The sequence below is a fragment of the Ovis canadensis genome, chromosome 1 (assembly GCF_042477335.2).
Source record: "Ovis canadensis isolate MfBH-ARS-UI-01 breed Bighorn chromosome 1, ARS-UI_OviCan_v2, whole genome shotgun sequence".
In the NCBI taxonomy this organism is placed as follows: Eukaryota; Metazoa; Chordata; class Mammalia; order Artiodactyla; family Bovidae; genus Ovis; species Ovis canadensis.
Genome location: NC_091245.1, coordinates 78,241,657 through 78,262,312, shown reverse-complemented (window position 1 = coordinate 78,262,312; position 20,656 = coordinate 78,241,657). Strand labels below are relative to the sequence as shown.

The window sequence follows — 20,656 nt, the reverse complement described above, 5'->3', positions numbered from 1 at the left end:
AAACCACATTGGGATATCATATCACCTCACACCTGTCAAAATGGCTGTCATCAAAAAGAACACAAAAAACAAATGTTGGCAAGGATGTGGAGAAAAGGGAACCCTCATACACTGTTGGTGCGAATGTAAATTGGTGCAGCCACTGTGTAGGGAGGTTTGGCAAAAAACTAACAATAGAACTACCATATTACCCAGCAGTGCCACTCCTGGGTACATATCTGAAAAAACAAAACACTAATTTGAAAAGGTACATATACTGTAATGTTCATAGCAACATTGTTTATAATTTCTAAGATATGGAAGCAACCTAAGTGTCTGTCCACAGATGAATAGTTCGACACGAGATACAACTCAACTATAGAAAAGAAGGAAAATTTTGCCATTTGCAACAACGTGGATGGACTTGAAAAGCATTATGCTAAGTGAAATAAGTCAGAGAAAAAAAGGTCTATATGATATTTCTTACGTGTAGGTTTTATGTATGTTTTTTGGGCTCCAAAATCACTGCAGATGGTGATTGCAGCCATGAAATTAAAAGACGCTTACTCCTTGGAAGGAAAGTTATAACCAACCTAGACAGCATATTAAAAAGCAGAGACATTACTTTGCCAACAAAGGTCCATCTAGTCAAGGCTATGGTTTTTCCTGTGGTCATATATGGATGTGAGAGTTGGACTGTGAAGAAAGCTGAGTGATGAAGAATTGATGCTTTTGAACTGTGGTGTTGGAGAAGACTCTTGAGAGTCCCTTGGATGCAGGAGATCCAACCAGTCCATTCTAAAGGAAATCAATCCTGGGTGTTCTTTGGAAGGAATGATGCTGAAGCTGAAACTCCAGTACTTTGGCCACCTCATGCGAAGAGTTGACTTATTGGAAAAGACTCTGATGCTGGGAGGGATTAGGGGCAGGAGGAGAAGGGGACAACAGAGGATGAGATGGCTGGATGGCATGACCGACTCAATGGACATGAGTTTGAACTCTGGGAGTTGGTGATGGACAGGGAGGCCTGGCGTGCTGCAATTCATGGGGTTGCAAGGAATCAGACACGACTGAGTGACTGAACTGAACTGATGTGTAGAATCTAAGAAATACAATGAACTAGTGAATAGTACAAAAAAAGAAGCAGACTTGAAGATACAGAGAGCAAGCTAGTGGTTTCCAGTGGGAGGGAGGGCAAGGTAGGGTAGGGGTATGGAAGATATAAGATGGGCTCAAGGATGTATTGTACAAAATGGGGAATATAGCCAAAACTTTGTAATAATTTTAAACAGACCGTAATATTTTTAAATTGTATAAAATTTTAAAAAGTGTGATGTATACACACTTTTTATTGTATACACAATGTATACAATACAGTATTGTAAAATAAAGTAAAAATAAAAATTAAAAAAATATATAATAAATAAATAAATAAATAAAAAGTGTGATGTAGTTAATCAGGGATTTCCTGGGCAAGAATACTGGAATATTCTTGGAGTAATATGTTGCCATAACATTTCATATCATTGAAATGTTAACTATGAAAAAAAAATTGTACCTTTTACACACTTAGAGTATATATATCAAATATATATATGATTTACAAATGAAATACATTCAGCCCTACTTTAATTTTTTTTCTGTAACATTGTATTATACTAAGATTTTATATAAAATAATTAATCTATGAATTACAATAAGAAAACCTTTGGGTACAATACCACATATGTTTTTCAGTGTATTTAAATGCTAGCAGTCACTTTTAACTTTTTTATTTTATGTTGGAGTATAGTTGATTAACAATGTTGTATTAGTTTTAGGTGTATGGCGAAGTGAATCAGTTATATATTTTTCAAATTCTTTTCCCATTTAGGTTGTTACATTAATATTGAGCAGAGTCTTCTGTGCTATACCGTAGGTCCTTGTTGGTTATTAATTTTAAGTTTCACAGTGTGTACATGTCAATCCTAGAACCCATCTGTCCCTATCCCCACTGACCCCTCCCCCTGTTAACCATAAGTTCATTTTCTAAGTCTGGAAATCTGTTTCTGTCTGTAAATAGGTACATTTGTATCTTTTTTTTTTTTTTGAGATTCTGCAGATAAGTGGTATCATACAATATTTGTCGTTCTCTGCCTGACGGACTTCACTCATTATGACAGCCTGTAGGCCCACCCTTGTTGCTGCAGGTGGCATTATTTCCTTCTTTTTAATGGCTGAGTAATATTCCATTACATATATGTACCACATCTTTATCCATTGATGTGTTGATGGACATTTAGGTTGCTTCCATGTCTTGGCTGTTGTAAATAGTAGCAGTCACTTTTTCTTTCAGGAAGTCTTTAATGACTCAAGTATACTTACACTGATGTGTTTATATAGAATACACTTAAATTTTTTTTACTTTCATAGGGAATTTTAGTCAAGGATAATAAGCATATGGGCAAATCAGACTCTAAGGATATAATTTTAGTAAATAAACAAGCAACAACATATTCTGTGTGCTAGGGTTTGAATTCCTTTGGTTTCTTGACCAGAAATACTTCTAAACTCATCACTGATGCCAAGTATTCTGATTTGGGCCTAGAGTATTTCATATTGTTTGCACTGTGATAATGATTGTTCTACTTTTAGAATAAACTTGAAATTCAGTTTATATTTAGAGACAAGCCATTAAGATAATTTCTCAAAGCTCTTTTTTTTTTTTAAGTTCTTAATTTTTTGTTTTCTCATCTCTAGATTTGTGTCCGCTACTTTCAAACATGTGGTAATGTTCGTGTTTTGAAGCCAAAGTATGTGTGTTTCTTTGGTTATCCTCCATTCAAGTACAGTCATCCACATCAGTGGCTAAAAACAACTGCTGGTAAGTATGATCTCAAAGTAGCCTATACAAAATAATGTTTTGTATATTTATTGAGTGATTGAAGACTTACCACAGTAAAAGAGTTGACCTTTTACTTTTAGCCTGGCCCTCCTTGCTCTCCACACATCTATCCAATTCTCATTTTCTTTTCTCATTGTTTTTTGGCACCCCCACCTCCCGTTCCCCTTTCACATACTTTCCCTTAATACTGGGCCTCTATAATGCTGTGAATGCGTTCTCTGTGTTTAACATCCAAGTGTTCTCTTGGGTCCTCTGTTCTTTATCATATGACTTAACCTAAATGCAGTAGTCAGCACTGATACGACTTAAGTTGTTGATTTAGTGGACTGTGTCCTACTCGCTGTATTATTACTTTTGTTCTATGAGGCACTCAGTCTGTCATGTTAAGATAGCGTGATGAAAGCAATGCGAGGTGCTCGTCAAGAGAAAGTTCTCTGGCTTCCACCACTTAATTACCTTTCCTCAACTTTTTCTACTCTTGCAAAGAACTTGAGACTTTAAGTATTAGATATGGCAAAAGGGGAAAAAAACCCAACATTTTTTTCCTGCTATTCTATTCAGGGTTCTATTTAGAACCCTGGTGAGCCTAGACCTTTGTTCCATCATTAAGCCTTTGACAGAAACTTGGTGCCTTAGTCTGTGCTGGTGATGGGGGGAAAAAGGGGGATTTCAGCTGAACCTGACCCCTGAGATAAATTAGTCCTCCTATTCCTTGTGTATGTCATCATCCACAACACCCGAAAATATGTAAACCATATCTTCACCATTAAGAAAAAGATTTTTATTTTTAAAAGTTGATCTTTTCTCTTGTCAGAGAAAATAAAGGCAATTCAAACAGAAACTCCAGCTTCTTGCTCTAGTCTCTAAACACTTACAAGCTTTGGGTTTATTTATTTATTTATTTTTAATTTGATTTATTTTTAACACCAAAAACATTTTGTATTGGGGAATATAGCCAATTAACAATGTTGTGATAGTTTTGGGTGAACAGTGAAGGGACCGAGGCTTTGGATTCTTTGGTCTGCCAGGTGCTAGCTGTGTGACCATAAGCAAGTTACTTAATTTGTCTGTTTAATCATCTGGAAACAGAGTAATCATAGTATTATACAACTTTGTATTGTAAGAGTACAGCCATTCAACACAGATAACTGTTTGATCATCTACTATGTGCCAAGGGCATTGCTGTACATACTTAGGATATATCCTCTTCCTATTATTCCCTAACTCAGTAAACAGTTAAGCTGGAAACCTGGAGTCATCCTGATTCTTGTCTCACATCGAGTTGACTACCAAGATCTAGTAATATTCTAGCTTATATATTTTTCAAACCTGTCTTCTCCTTTTCAGACAGCTTTGAAAATATAGAAATATGTTAAGTTCTATACTTCAATTTCTTATCTACAATAACCTCCTGTTTTCTCTGCACTCCTTCCCAACCTTTTCTATCACAGCCCTGCCAGAGATATTTTTCTCTGAAATTATAAAGTTACAGATGTGAAATTGTAGATGGGACTCCCTGTCAGCTAATTATTGCTAAATAATAACCTTCCCCACAACTTAGTGGCTTACAGGAACAGTGATTTATTGTTCCTTAGCACTTTGGGGGTTGGTTGGGTGCGCAGTTCCTCTGCTGGTTTCACCTGGGCTCACTAGTGGGACTAGATTCAGCTACAAGGTCTTCTGGGTTAGAAGGTCCAAGGTGGTCTTATTCATATGTCTGACAGTTGGTGCTGTGTTTTGGCTGGGGCATCTCTTTTCTCTTCTCCACTTAGCATCTCTCATCCTCCAGTAACCTAGAACAGCTTCCTTATATGGGGATTTCAAGACAAATTCCAGGAGGAAGAAGGGGGAGTCTGAGAGGTCATAGGGAGGCTTGTAATTTCAGAACTCACACTTTACTTCTGCTATATTCTATTGGTCAGAACAAGTCATGGGCCACCATGGATTTAAAGTTTACTTTACCACTTCTTCCCTGGTGGCTCAGATGGTAAAGCGTCTATCTACAATGCGGGAGACCCAGGTTCGATCCCTGGGTTGGGAAGATCCCCTGGAGAAGGAAATGGCAATCCTCTCCAGGACTATTGCCTGGAAAATCCCATGGACAAAGGAGCCTGGTAGGCTACAGTCCATAGGGTCACAAAGAGTCGGACACTACTGAGTGACTTCACTATAGTCACTATAAAGTAAACTTTACCATTTTGGGGAACAGCTTCAAAAGAATTAAAGACCATATTTATTTACCACTGATTCCTGATTACCTGGGCTTTCCTGATAGCTCAGTTGGTAAAAAATCTGCCTGCAGCGCAGGAGACCCTGGTTCGATTCCTGGGTTGGGAAGATCCTTTGGAGAAGGGGTAGGCTACCCACTCCAGTCTACTTGGGCTTCGCTTGTGGCTCAGCTGGTAAAGAATCCGCCTGCAATTCGGGAGACCTGGGTTCAATCCCTGGGTTAGAAAGACCCCCTGAAGAAGGGAAAGGCTACCTACTCCAGTATTGTGGCCTGGAGAATTCCATGGACTATATAGTCCACTATATAGTCGCAAAGAGTCGGACACGCCTGAGTAACTTGGGTTTTCACTTTCCTGATTACCTGTAGGATAAATTCCAAACACCTCACCTCCTCATGGCACACAAAGTCTTAAGCCTGGGTTGATTTCTTGCCACATATCCTATCATCAGCTGTACATAAGTGTTTGTCATTCCCTGACCATGCTGTACATTATCGTATTTCCATGCCCTTGCTCACACTGTTCCTTACATAATATTGCTTTTTGTAGAGGTGCCATGGTACAGTTACTTGTCATTTTTTGGTTACTTCAGTTAGTTTCCAGTTCTTTATTGTAACTCCATGGTAACTATTCCTGAACAGAAATCTTTGTGTACCTCTGTATTTCTTCAGGGGAAAAGAATCTTAAAAGTAAAATTACTTATAGAATCAAAGATACAGAGTTTTGGGGGTTTTTCTTAAGGTTTTTGATACTTAGTGCCAAAATTGTTTTTCAAAAGGGTTTGCATTTATACTATGAGCAGCAGACTATGAGAACACAACTTACTGAAGTGGAAACAAAAGGCCATTCTTATCAAAATATATTTTGTGTTTCTTAAGTACTAATCTCATATTTCTTACAGAAAAGTTTCCTACCTTAACATGTGTTTTATAAGCAATTTTGTTTAATTGTATTCTAATCATTGGAAAGGACCCTGATGCTGCGAAAGATTGAGGGCAGGAGGAGAAGAGGACGAGATGGTTGGATGGCATCACCAACTCAATAGACATGAGTTTGAGTGAATTCCAGAAGATAGTGAAGGATAAGGAAACCTGGCATGCTGCAGTCCGTGGGGTCCCAAAGAGTTGGATATGATTGAGCGGCTGAACAAAGAAAAAGAGAGAGGAGCATTCTTCACTTCAGAGCTATTCGTTAATTTAGAAAAGCGAGAGGATCCATACATACTTTCTGTTGACCAGAAATAATGTCTGTCTTGGGAAATAGTTACCATAAAGTATCATTGGCATCTATGTGTTATAAAAAGGATGTAGAACTTCAAAAAGGAGTTTAAAAAAAATGGAAAGATGACATAGAAAACTAAAATTTAATAAGCTGGCAGAACATTATTTGGGCAGATTAAGAATTTTCCAAGTCTTCTAATATGGATATGCCTGATCTTTAGGCACTGGGAGTGAAAGAGTTATATGAAGACAAGAGATTTTAAGAGCAGGTCATTAATGTTTATTATAGTTTCGTAACATAAAGCAAGGAGATCCAGCTGAATCTCCCTTTGTACAACATCCAGTTCTATTTTTTATTCATTTCTATTAGTGCAAAATCTCATTGGTTGGAAGGGCCTTCTCTACTCTTGTAAAACAACATTATTTTGGAAATCAGAAAATGATAGTTCTGTGGCAGTATCAACAGGTCTTTGTCACTGAGTAATTTATACAAATCTTTGATGGGTATACTTTTAAACATTATAAAATGCTGTTTTGAATCTATGAAATAGAATAGTTTCTGCCTCTGCTTGAGAATATTTTCTAATTTTAGATGTTAAAGCATCTATCTATTAGCAATACATTGTGTATTTAATGATCATCGTTTCTTGTTTTTGAAGCTCTCCAGGGACAGATTGTTCAGTTCAAACTCTCAGACATTGGAGAAGGGATTAGAGAAGTAACTGTTAAAGAATGGTAAGTTATTCTGAAATGTTTTTAAGTAAGTATAAAAGTAATTTGAGTACAAATAAATAGGAATCTATTTAAATTGAAGCACCTTTCTTTATAACATAAAATATATATTTTTTAAGCTTTAAGGTAAATCTAGTTTATGTTGACAATATACTGGTGGCACAGTTCATTATACATCAGGGCATTTTATTCAGTGTAATTTATTAAGGTTTGTTTTTTCCTCTTTTTAAATTTTTTTTTCACTGCCCAGTCTTCACTTCAGCTAAAAAAAGATAAATTAGTCTCTAAAAGATGCTAAGTTGATATGACCATGTGTTTTGAAAAGTTTTTAATGAATGAACTTAGAGCTTCTTTCCAAACTGTTTTAAAATCATTATGTAGTCTAAGCTGTGTTTATTAAAAATGATTTCAGCAAGAATGCAAGTACATTTGACTCACCATTACCTGAGAGTTTGCCTATATTTTTAGAACAGGTTAAAATATTAAAACAAAAGACATGAATCAAATAATACTGTTTCAAAGGTTTAAAAAAAAAGTGAAAAAGAAAGAGGCTTGAAACAAAAATTAAAAAGACCTCTACTTAGGCATCCTTCTACCCCTTTTCTTTCTTTCCTTTGCTGGAAAAACAAAAACACCTCCGAGTACTGAACTAATTTTCAAAGGTTTTGAGAACTAGCAGTTAAGGTGAGTCAATAGATTCTCTCCCACAATTTTATACTGTTAAAGATCCTTTTAAGAATCTCGTTTAGACACCTAAACATTCTTTCCTTGTAGTTTTCATTATAATTGCTCTGTAGGTTAGGAGAGAACCATAATCACAGAAATGTACCTTGCAATTGTGTCTCTGTGGCTTTGTGGGATCAAGGAAAGAGTGATGGATCTCAGGTCAGAAGAGGCTGACTCTGAAATTCATTAGTCATGTTAGAGATAAAGACAAAGAACTCAAACTACAATTTATAAAAGTATAGCAGATGTATATTGAAGACATCAGTTTTTAAAATTTAATTCTAGAAATAATAGGTATCCCTTAAAATGTGATGAAGGCTGACACAATAAAAGAAAATAACACTTTTAAAATACATTTTACATATTTCATCTAAGAAATGGGTGAGGCAGAAAAACTTGATACATTAATTAAATTTTTGGATTATAAATTATGAATATTTCATTGTTTTTTAAAAATTTATACTCCTTGAAGAAGCATCAAAGAACCTCTGAAAGCCATTGTAGTCTCTTCTGAAACATCTGAAACATATTGGGCCTCAATACTGGGCTCCATGGATACTCATCTAATTCAGTGTAGCATTTTTATTGTTTCAGATGATCTGTACTATGGTTCATGTAAAAGTGTCTTATGACTTTTTCTTTTAGGTATGTAAAAGAAGGAGATACAGTGTCTCAGTTTGATAGCATCTGTGAAGTTCAAAGTGATAAAGCTTCTGTTACTATCACTAGTCGTTATGATGGAGTCATTAAAAAACTGTATTATAATCTAGATGATACTGCCTATGTGGGAAAGCCATTAGTAGACATAGAAACGGAAGCTTTAAAAGGTACTGTATATATATGTATATGTTCATCTATCTTGCCAAATTGATTAATGGTGTCCTTTTGTCGTTGGGTACCAGTTGAAAGTGATGTTTCCTTTGAATAACTTACAGGATTTGATTTGCGGGTTTAGAACTGAGATGAGGAAAATAGAAAGGTATTCTGTGATACATGATTATCTTTTGACCAGTTACCATGTTAAAAACATGTATTTGTTGTTGTTGTTCAGTAGCTAACTTGTGTCAACTCTTTGCAGCCCCATGGACTGCAGCACGCCTGGCTTCCTTGTCTTTCACCATCTCCTGGAGTTTGCTCAGATTCATGTCCATTGAGTCAGTGATGCTATCTAACCATCTTATCCTCTGCCACCTCCTTCTCCTTTTGCCTTCAATCTTTCCCAGCATCAGGGTCTTTTCAAATGAGTTGGTTCTTGGCATCAGGTGGCCAAAGTATTCGGAGTTTCAGCTTCAGCATCAGTCCTTCCAATGAATATTCAGAGTTGATTTCCTTTAGGATTGACTGGTTTGATCTCCTTGCAGTGCAGGGGACTCTCAAGAGTCTTCTCCAGCACCACAGTTCAAAAGCATAAATTCTTTGGCACTCAGCCTTCTTTATGGTCCAACTCACATCCATACATGACTACTGGAAAAACCATAGCTTTGACTATTCAGACCTTTGTTGGCAAAGTAATGTCTCTGCTTTTCAAAACACTGTCTAGATTTGTCATAGTTTTCCTTTTAAGGAGCAAGCATCAGTATTACTATATATAAAAACATGTATAGTAATACTTTATTTATCTGGAGGCCTGCCTTCTGGAAACCTTATGTTCAAAGAAGCAACAAACTGTCTTGGGAATGAAAGATTCAAGCTTTGAACACTCATCGCTAATAAAAATTGGAATGTGCAAAGATTAAATCTCACATGATGGGATTGCTCTGTTTGCCACTGATAAGAAAACCAAAACACATTCTCATTAGTGGTGGTTATGAAAGCCAAATTTTTAAAGAGAAGTAGAAAAGAGGGAAAACCAGAGTGGGAAGCAAAGAAACTAGCATTCAGAAGCAGCAGCAGCATGGAACTTATAATCATTAGGTGTTCTGATAAGAGGGAATTCATTATGAGAACGTTATAGGAAAATTAAAGCCGTGTGCTGTCCCTATGGTAGCAAATAGCTGACCCTTTACATCAGAAGTTCCATTTGGCATTGGTGTGATATACCAAGGTTATGTCATCTAGGAAGCTTTGACGTGGAGGAGGGTTGGGGGAACCATAATTCTGTGAGGCAAACCTAAGCCAGCAATCTCTCTGGAAGTGCTGAGATGAAGACCTTTCAGTATAGTGAAGTTGGAAAGTTTAGAAGGAGTCTGAACCACAGTGGTTGGCTGACTCTTAGTCCTTCAGTCTGTATAATAATGTAACTAATGTCACAGGCACACTCACAGTTTATGTTTCATGCTTAATATTTTATTTATTCTTATTCATCGTTGGGTGATTTGCCCATGGAAATCATAAAGCCAAACTTAGACCTCAGATGTCCTGAGTTTTTGTCCAGAATGTTTTCCACTATAACATGTTACCTTCAAAACTTCTTGAAGCTTTCTTATTATTTATTTGATTTCTAATTATTAATAGTGATGACCATTTCAAGGTGGTTGCTGTGTGTTCTTTTAACACGACCCTGTTAATTTTCAAAAACTTCCTTGCTTTTGGCATCATCTTGTACTTTTCCTGCCTAGACTCGGAATCATCTCTTCCTTCAGGAGCTCTTGTTCTTTTAATGTGCAATGAATAAGAGACCATCATCTGGGTACTAGGGGTGTTTCCTATTGTCTTGATTTCAGATTTCTATTGAAAGGCATGATTTAGGAATATTAAAAACGAGAAAGACTTTATCTTTAAAAATTACCTGAAATAGGGGCTTCCCTGTTGTCTCAGCGGTAAAGAATCCACCTGCCAATGCAGGAGGCACGGGTTCAATCCCTGATCTGGAAAGATGCCACATGCTGCGGAGCAACTAGCCTCATACACCACAACTGTTGAGCCTGTGCTCAGCAACAAGAGAAGCCACTACACTGAGAAACCTGCACACCGCAGCTAGAGAGTGGCTCCCGATTGCTGCAACTAGAGAAAACTGCATAGCAGCGAAGACCCAACACAGCCAGAAATAAGCAAATAATTTTTTTTAATTACCTGAAATAAGTACAGAATTATTTTGATGCATCAACAGGATAATATAGTTTTTTTTTTTTAATCATTCAGTTAAGACCTTGAAAGTAAAGAATTATATTCTTGACATAAACGGAAACAAGCAAAGATGCTAAACGTTACTGTGGATGTCAGTAAGTTAGAATAACCAATCAGGTGCTGTAGACCAGGTTAGGTATCTATCTATGCCATCCACAAAAGCAGATTATAGTAGTCTCTTGGTATTTGCAAAGGATTGGTTCAGGACACATACACACACAAACAGATACCAAAATCTGCAGATGCCTATCTCCCTTATATGAAATGATGTAGTATTTGCATATAGCCTATATTTTAAATCATCTCTAGATTACTTGTAATACCTAATACAGTGTAAATACTATGTAAATAGTTGCTGGCATTCAGCAAATTCAGATTTGCTCTTTGGAACTGTCTGGAATTTTTTTTCTATGTATTTTCAATCAACATTTGGTTGAATCCATGAATCCAGAGCCTGTGGATTCCCAGGGCTGACTGTGTATGAACAAGTGAGCAGTTGGGATTTGAGGGGGGAGTTTTATTGTTTGCTTTTATTTTTAAAGTTTCTTTTGGTATCCCCAGTGAAATCCAACTTAGTAAGTCTTGATATAGCAAATTATAAAATCAAAAACTTTTTCAGGCAAGGGGTATGTTTTTTCTAAATAACTTTTTTACAGAAATTAATTTCCAGTATGACGTGGATTCTATGTACATTAATTTAGTTTTCAATTGGAGTATAATTGCTTTACAATGTTGTGTTAGTTTCTGCTGTACCATGAAGTAAATTAGCTATATGTGGACATATACCCCTCCCTCCCATCCCTCCACCCCCATCCTTCCCCTTTAGGTCATCATCAGAGATTACCAAGCTGAGTTCCTTGTGCTATATAGTAGCTTTGCACTGGCTAGCTGTGTTACACAAGATGGTGTATACATATATCAATGATAGCTTCTCAATTCTTCCATCCTTCGCCTTCCTCCTCTGTGTCCACAAGTCTGTTCTCTGCATCTGCACCTAGATTCCTGCCCTGCAAATAGGTTCATCAGTACCATTTTTCTACATTCCATATATATGCGTTAACATATGGTATTTATTTTTCTCTTTCTGACTTATTCACTTCATATGACAAACTCTACGTTCATCCACATCACTATAAATTACCCAAGCTTGATCCTTTTTATGACTGAATAATATTATTTCATTGTATACATGTACCATATCTTGTTTATCCATTCATCTGTTGAGAGACATTTAGGCTGCTTCCATGTCCAGGCTGTTGTAAATAGTGTTGCAATGAATGCTGGGAGACATGTATCTTTTTGAATTATGGTATATGCCCAGTAGTGGGATTTCTGGGTCATATGGCAGTTTTAGTTTTAGTTAATAAGAAACCTCCATATTGTTCTCCATAATGATTATATCAATTTACATTCCCACCAACAACGCAAGAGGGTTCTCTTTTCTCCACATCCTCTCCAGCATTTATTGTTTATAGATCTTTTTGATGATGGCCATTCTAACCAGTATGAGGTGAAATCTCACTGTAGCTTTGATTTGTATTTTCTCTAATAATGAGTGATATTGAGCATCTTTACATGTGTGTGTTGGCCATCTATGTCTCTGGAGAAATATCTGTTTAGGTCTTCTGCCCATTTCTTGATTGGGTTGTTTTTTTATATTGAGCTGCATGAGTTGCTTATATATTTTGGAGATTAATAAAATTTTAGAAAATCCAGACTGATCTATAATGACAGCAAACCAATTGGTGGTTGCCTGCTGATAGAGTAGGGAGGGGGGAAGGTTTGGGAAGGAATAATTATTAAGGAATATAAGGAAACTCTGAGGGGTGATAGATACACCCATTGTCTTGATTGCAGTGATGGTTATGGATATATATGTATTTCAACATTCAACAAATTTTATATTTTTTGTATGTGCAGTGTGTTATTTGTAAAAACAACGGGATTGGATAGATTGCGAGAGTAAAAATTATCTGGTAATTTTCCTCATAGAAAAATGATCATTGCTAACTATTTCATTTGCTATTCATAGTGCATTCTGAATAATTATCTTGCATGCTAGTTTTATTTTGTGTGTGTACCTTTTTGCTTTTATATTTATATTTTTATAATTTGTATTAAATCTCTTATTGTAAGAATAACTATGAAGCATAATCCTATATATCAAATAAGCAAGCCTATAGAATAGTGGATTGTTTTTTAATAAATTTATATATGCCTCTTTTTAAATTCTGGAAATGGAAAAGGTTTCTAAATATTCCGTGTACCTTGTCTTAAACAAGAATTTATAGTAAGATATTCCCTGGTGGTCCAGTCTACTCCCTGTTTGGGGAACTAGATCCCACATGCCACAGCTAGAACCCAGCACAGTCAAAAAAACAATTATAGTAATACTGAATTTGTTTGTATTATTCCCTGTTTTAGTGCCGAGAAAACCAGTTATACTATGAGTAAGAAAATTACCTAATGAGAAGTTTTTTAGGAGTATAAGATATATTTTGTACATTTTACAAGTAGAAAATAATTACATCTAGAGTGCAACGGATCAAGAGTAGAAATCTTAGTAGTAATATTGGACACAAAATCCTGTCATAATGCTTGTTTAAATAATATTCTATGGTACTGTCATTTGTAACATGGTGTTTCAACCTGCTTTTTAAGATTGGGGTATCATGATAATTTTGATCAGGAAAAATATATCTGTGACCTCCAAGTCCTATTTATGAGTTCTTTGGCTGTAGACAGATGTCTACTTAAAGAGACCTCACTAGACTCACTTATGCCAACTTGTATCTGTGATATTTAAAAAGCATATACTCTTTACAATTACAAATTGATGATTTAGTTGCTTAATATTATCAAGATTATATCAAAGCTGATTCATGCCTCAGTGTGCCATCTACTTTAAACTCAATTTTTAGACTATTGCTGTGAGTTCTCCTTATAGCTAACTTGGCTTTCTCTAACCTCTATTTTAAAAGGTAAGATTACTCCTCATTTCTCTAAACAACTAAAACTTTTTGAACACAAACTTTTCAAAACAATTCATTTAATGGGACTCATTAGTTTTAGTTTTTAAAATCCTACGTATTTTGCTCTTTATTAAAGCACTGGCAACCCACTCCAGTACTCTTGCCTAGAAAATCCCACGGACAAAGGAGCCTGGTAGGCTGCAGTCCATGGGTTTGCTAAGAGTTGGACATGACTGAGCGACTTCACTTTCACTTTTCACTTTCCTGCATTGGAGAAGGAAATGGCAACCCACTCCAGTGTTCTTGCCTGGAGAATCCCAAGGACAGGGAGCCTGGTGGGCTGCCGTCTATGGGATCACACAGAGTCAGACACAACTGACGCGACTTAACAGCAGCAGCAGAGTGAGTATATTGAGTATAACCTAAAATCATTTTTTTTTATTATGCAAAGCTATATGTCAATAAACATTCATTGTTCTGGGAAAAACAAAAACACAATTCTTCATCTGATTTTTGATTTTCAGCATATCTCTTGGCATTGTCATTGTGACAGGCCATTATAATCCTTCCTAACTTTCTGGGAACACAGGTAACCAAATTTGTTAAGACATGTATGTCAAGAAAAGAAAATAGGCTCCAACCGAGAGTTTAAATGCCTTTTCTCTGAAGCAGGTGCATGGGTTTTATGTTGAGGCTACTTGGCAGCTATTTCAGGTGTTCTGTTCCTGCAGCTCTATATACAAGATTAAGTTGCCAAAATGCTTGACCGTCAAACAATTGGCAAGTTTCTGTACCTAATAAGCTTTAATTGAGGCTTCTTGCCACCATGCAGAAGAGAGAGGGGGACAGAAGAAGTAGCAGAATACTATGTTAAACTGGTACTGTTCTGCCATTTGGAGATGGAAATGGCAACCGACTCCAGTACTCTTACCCAGAAAATTCCATGGACCGAGGAGCCTGGTAGGCTACAGTCCATGGGGTCACAAAGAGTTGGACACAACTGAGCAACTTCAGTTCACTTCTTCACTTCTGCCATTATACTGCATTCACCTTTTAACATGAACATCTATCATTGATTGAATGCTTTTTCTGTGCTTATGTGCTATATATATATATACTCATTAAATCATACAGATGCATGCAACATTGAGACACATGGAGGTTTAAGTTGCCCATGGCCCCATGGCTGGTAATTGGTAGAGCTATGATTTGACCCCAGCTCTGTTTAATTCTAAAACCCATGTTCCAAACCACTTTATTACACTGAAAATTGTTTTCAGAGATGGAATATCAGTTCCATTCTGCACCTGGGATACTGGCACTACATTCTAACATGTCTGTTCGTACATTGTGAGGTAACAACACAAGTTAGGTGTCATTTAGAGTTTATAGTATTAAAGATGTTTGCCAGGACAATACAGTGTTTTAGAGTTAAAGTAAAAGAGTAGGAGGGAAGGAAGCCTTTTAAGGGAGAGTAAACCATTTTTAGGAAAGATAAACAGGCTCTTCGTGGAATACGTAGGAGGTATGGTGGCTCAGACAGTAAAGCGTCTGTCTACAATGCGGGAGACCTGGGTTCGATCCCTGGATCGGGAAGATTCCCTGGAGAAGGAAATGGCAACCCACTCCAGTACTCTTGCCTGGAAAATCCCGTGGATGGCAGAGCTTGGTGCAGGCCACTGTCCATGGGGTCGCAAAGAGTCGGGCACGACTGAGTGACTTCACTTTCACTCACATGATAGTTTGATCATGGTTGGATGGCATCACTGACTCGATGGACATGAGTTTGAGTAAACTCCGGGAGTTGGTGATGGACAGGGAAGCCCGGCGTGCTGCAGTCCATGGGATTGCAAAGAGTAGGACACAACTGAGCGATTGAACTGACTGACTGAAGATAGTTTGTGACAAAAGTTTGTCTGTCTGTGTTACGAATTTCTAGTCTCTTCTGTGATAAGAGTCAATCTTCTCTAGCAGTCAGACTCTCCTCTGGGGAGGGAGCTTATGACAGCTGAGTTCCTTTTGGACGTCTTCAGGTAAATGAGAGCTCAGAGTTTACCTCTCCTTGCATTTGATGTTTTCCAGTTGCATGCAGCTCAAACCAACCAGAGTGGCATATTTTGGGGCAGTATGTCCTGAATTCCAGCAGTCACATTTTCTACTACCCTTCATGTTCAGTACAAAGCTTTTGTTTGTTTCTTTTTTCTCTTCCTTTCCCGTATGGGGAACTCTGAGAGCTCCAGTGGGCCAGTTCATAGATTAGTGAGGGGGGTGAATAAATAGAATGTCTTTCCACAGTTGCAGCAGTGGAAATTTATTTGCTTAGAATTGAATGTCAAAGATAACTCAGTTGCCTGCTGGTGTTCAGAGGCTGTCTCTAATTTCCTTATTCCCACAGAGATTCTGCTGTACTCAGTATTGACTTTCTAGCATCCAACCTTGACAATTAAATGTTCTCAAAACCTTTTTTGATTGCAAAACTGCATGCTAATAGCCCAAGATTATTTCTCTTATATCACTACTCTAGAGTTAGAGAATCAGTTCAGTTCAGTTAAGTCGCTCAGTCACTCAGTCGAGTCCGACTCTTTGCGACCCCACGAATCGCAGCACGCCAGGCCTCCCTGTCCATCACCATCTCCCGGAGTTCACTCAGACTCACATCCATCGAGTCTGTGATGCCATCCAGCCATCTCATCCTCAGTCGTCCCCTTCTCCTCCTGCCCCCAATCCCTCTCAGCATCAGAGTCTTTTCCAGTGAGTCAACTCTTCGCATGAGGTGGCCAAAGTACTGGAGTTTCAGCTTTAGCATCATTCCTTCCAAAGAAATCCCAGGGTTGATCTCCTTCAGAATGGACTGGTTAGATCTCCTTGCAGTCCAAGGGACTCTCAAGAGTCTTCTCCAACACCACAGTTCAAAAGCATCAATTACTTGGTGCTCAGCCTTCTTCACAGTCCAACTCTCACATCCATACATGACCACAGGAAAAACCATAGCCTTGACTAGACGGACCTTAGTCGGCAAAGTAATGTCTCTGCTTTTGAATATGCTATCTAGGTTGGTCATAACTTTTCTTCCAAGGAGTAAGCATCTTTTAATTTCATGGCTGCAATCACCATCTGCAGTGATTTTGGAGCCCCAGAAAACAAAGTCTGACACTGTTTCTACTGTTTCCCCATCTATTTCCCATGAAGTGATGGGACCAGATGTCATGATCTTCGTTTTCTGAATGTTGAGCTTTAAGCCAGCTTTTTCACTCTCCTCTTTCACTTTCATCAAGAGGCTTTTTAGCTCCTCTTCACTTTCTGCCATAAGGATGGTGTCATCTGCATATCTGAGGTTATTGATATTTCTCCCGGCAATCTTCATTCCAGCTTGTGTTTCTTCCAGTCCAGCGTTTCTCATGATATACTCTGCATATAAGTTAAATAAGCAGGGTGATAATATACAGCCTTGACGTACTCCTTTTCCTATTTGGAACCAGTCTGTTGTTCCATGTCCAGTTCTAACTGTTGCTTCCTGACCTGCATACAGATTTCTCAAGAGGCAGGTTAGGTGGTCTGGTATTCCCATCTTTTTCAGAATTTTCCACAGTTTATTGTGATCCACACAGTCAAAGGCTTTGGCATAGTCAATAAAGCAGAAATAGATGTTTTTCTGGAACTCTCTTGCTTTTTCCATGATCCAGCAGATGTTGGCAATTTGATCTCTGGTTCCTCCGCCTTTTCTATAACCAGCTTGAACATCAGGGAGTTCATGGCTCACATACTGCTGAAGCCTGGCTTGGAGAATTTTGAGCATTACTTTACTAGCATGTGAGATGAGTGCAATTGTGCGGTAGTTTGAGCATTCTTTTGCATTGCCTTTCTTTGGGATTGGAATGAAAACTGACTTTTTCCAGTCCTGTGGCCGCTGCTGAGTTTTCCAAACTACCAAATTAGTATTAGCAGAGAACAAAACTACCAAATTAGTACTAGCCATGAAAACTTCCACAGCATTCTTCGTTACATTCAAAGCAGAGAAAAAAATTTAAATGCTAAATTATCTTAGAAAAGCATTTAAGATTCTCAGACTTTACATGATTCATGTAATTTACCTCACATTTGATTATTAATTCATGCCATATATACATATGTATGTGTGTATACAAATGTATATATAGTGTACCTATATACGAATATGAGAAATTTATTAAGAAAATGTTTACATGTGTTTTAAAATTTATGAAAGAAACTCATTTTTAAACTTGTAGCTGCTACATAATTTTAACAGAAGTGATGTGAATAGAAGATAATCATAGTCATTAAACAGTACCTGTACTAGTACACCCCTCTCACTTACTCCAGTTCCCTTGTTTGTTTTTCTATTTTAAAGTTGTGTTTTTCCATTCTGAAGTAGCTCATCTATCATGGGTTTTGCCTATATACTTTAAATGGAATTTATTTATATGTTGTGAGGCACTATGCTCCAAAATCACTGCAGGTGGTAACTGCAACCATGAAATTAAAAGACACTTGCTCTTTATAAGAAAAGGTATGACAAACCTGGGCTTCCCTTGTAGCTCAGTTGGTAAAGAATCTGCCTGCAGTGCAGGAGACCTGGGTTCGATCTCTGGGTTGGGAAGATCCCCTGGAGAAGGAAATGGCAACCCACACCAGTATCCTTGCCTGGAAAATCTCATGGACAGAGGAGCCTGGTAGGCTGCAGTCCACGGGGTCACAAAGAGTCAGGCACGACTGAGCAACTAAAATGACAAACCTAGACAGTGTATTAAAAAGCAGAGATGTCGCTTTGCCAACAAAGGTCTGTCTAGTCAAAGCCATGGTTTTTCCAGTAGTCATGTATGGATGTGAGAGATGGACCATAAGGCTGATTGATTGCTCAAGAATTGACGCTTTAAACTGTGGTGTTGGAGAAGACTCTTGAGGGTCCGTTGGACTGCAGGGAGATCCAACCAGTCAATCCTAAAGGAAATCAATCCTGAATATTCATTGGAAGGACTGATGCTGAAGCTGAAGCTCTAATACTTTGGCTACCTGATGTGAAGAACTGATTCATTGGAAAAGACCCAGATGCTGGGAAAGATTGAGGACAAGAGGAAAAGGGGGCAACAGAGGATGAGATGTTGAATGGCATCACTGATTTGATAGACATGAGTTTGAGCAAACTCAGGGAGACAGTGAAGGACAGGCTGGCGTGCTGCAGTCCATGGGGCTGCAAAGGGTCGGACACAACTTAAGGACTGAACAACAAGCTTGTTTTGATATTTTCTACTAAACAGTAATAATATCCTGTTTCCAGATTCAGAAGAAGATGTTGTTGAAACCCCTGCTGTGTCCCATGATGAACACACACACCAAGAGATAAAGGGCCAGAAAACACTGGCAACTCCTGCAGTTCGTCGCCTTGCAATGGAAAACAATGTAAGTTTTCTTAATATTTAAGTGTGAGATCACATAGAAGGTCTCCATGTGTATCTATGAAGAATTGCCCAGATATTCCATAATGAGTTGGCTCAAGTTGGGATTAAAGGAAACACAGCTCAAGTTACTAAAAGGTTAGTCCTTATGAGAAATGAGAAGAAAATTGTGAACTTATTCATATTAATGAAAAGTGTGGGTTGTTGTTTTTTTTTTTCTGAGAGCCTAATGAAAGTCAGGGCTACTGATTATTGAATACTTGTAAATTCTAGAGTCTTAGATCAGGTACCCTAGAAGCATAGCTTGAGACAGGTGTTTGGGAACATGTGATTAATTAATTGAAAGAGTGATCATCTTTACTAGGAAGAATGGAAGCAGTGCAGGGAAGGGATGGGAAATGGTCCAGGCATGGATATGGTCTCAAGGATCTGCTGGATCCCAGGGAGATGGAAAACACCATAGTATTGACTTCAGTCATAGAGGCTGGTCTTTTGTGTTCCCTCTTACTTGCCCGTCATGGATGCTTAATCTTCAAAGCAAGATGGGTCCTGGGCATTGTGCTAATAATTTATATGTCATCTTATTTTTAATCTTCACAACTCTGTGAAATAACAGACTTTTGTAAGACTTGGAGAAGTCAAATAACTGGTGCAAGGTCACATAGCTAACACAATAATAGAACTGGGATTCCAAAGTGAATCTCCATGACTCTAAAACCAGTGCTCTCAATGATTAATACTGCCTCAACAATTGTTGCCTCCATCGTTTGAGCACTTCTGAGCCAGATGCCATACATAACATTACAGCTAATCCTCACGGTAACCCTGCAAGCTGGTTTGGATTATCCGCTTTCTGATGAGATGAGAAAGGAAAGAGAAATTGATTGGGTTGCCTACAATCAAATAAGTAGCTCAACTGGGGATGTGAGCACAGATCTTTCTGGTTCCAAAGCCTGAGTTCTTTCCACTATGCCCCACAGTGCAGGGTTTTTGTTTGTCTCTTTTTGAGAGAAGTAGTTTAGTTACAGTGGGAAAAAATGTTTACATTTTGGGAATATATAGTAAGAGTCATTAAAATGTTCATATCTCTTCAGCTAGTTATCCTACCACTGGGGAAGGTCATCTAGGATATATTCTTCCCAGCGTTTTATGTAGTCAGAAACTAGAAGGCACATATGTGGTCAAAATCAGGGAAATGCTTAGGAAAATTATGTTCTGTACCTTTAATGAAGATTTGTTAGCCATTAAATGTGTTCAGATATGAAGATGATTTGTTGAAATAGAGAAATAGAAATGGTATTATGGAATACTTGATTGTTAAGGTATTAGATGAAATAATGATCTTTTATATTGCTTTGAAAGCTGTAAACATTTTACCATTTAAAAAAAATCATATAGAAGGACTACCCACAGAAATGTATGATGTAGCTTTCCT

The 20,656-nt window shown here is 37.7% G+C and overlaps 1 protein-coding gene across 2 annotated transcripts in view; it reads left to right on the top strand.

Annotated features, from left to right (window-relative positions):
* DBT (dihydrolipoamide branched chain transacylase E2) overlaps positions 1-20,656 on the top strand; it is a 41,932-nt gene that overhangs the window by 3,889 nt on the left and 17,387 nt on the right. The window contains exons 2-5 of one of the 2 annotated variants that reach the window (XM_069598776.1): positions 2,719-2,842; positions 6,971-7,046; positions 8,415-8,596; positions 19,104-19,225. In XM_069598776.1, the coding sequence (XP_069454877.1) occupies positions 2,719-2,842; positions 6,971-7,046; positions 8,415-8,596; positions 19,104-19,225 (504 nt within the window). The remainder of the gene's footprint in view (positions 1-2,718; positions 2,843-6,970; positions 7,047-8,414; positions 8,597-19,103; positions 19,226-20,656) is intronic. The other variant, XM_069598787.1, reaches the window with a different exon arrangement.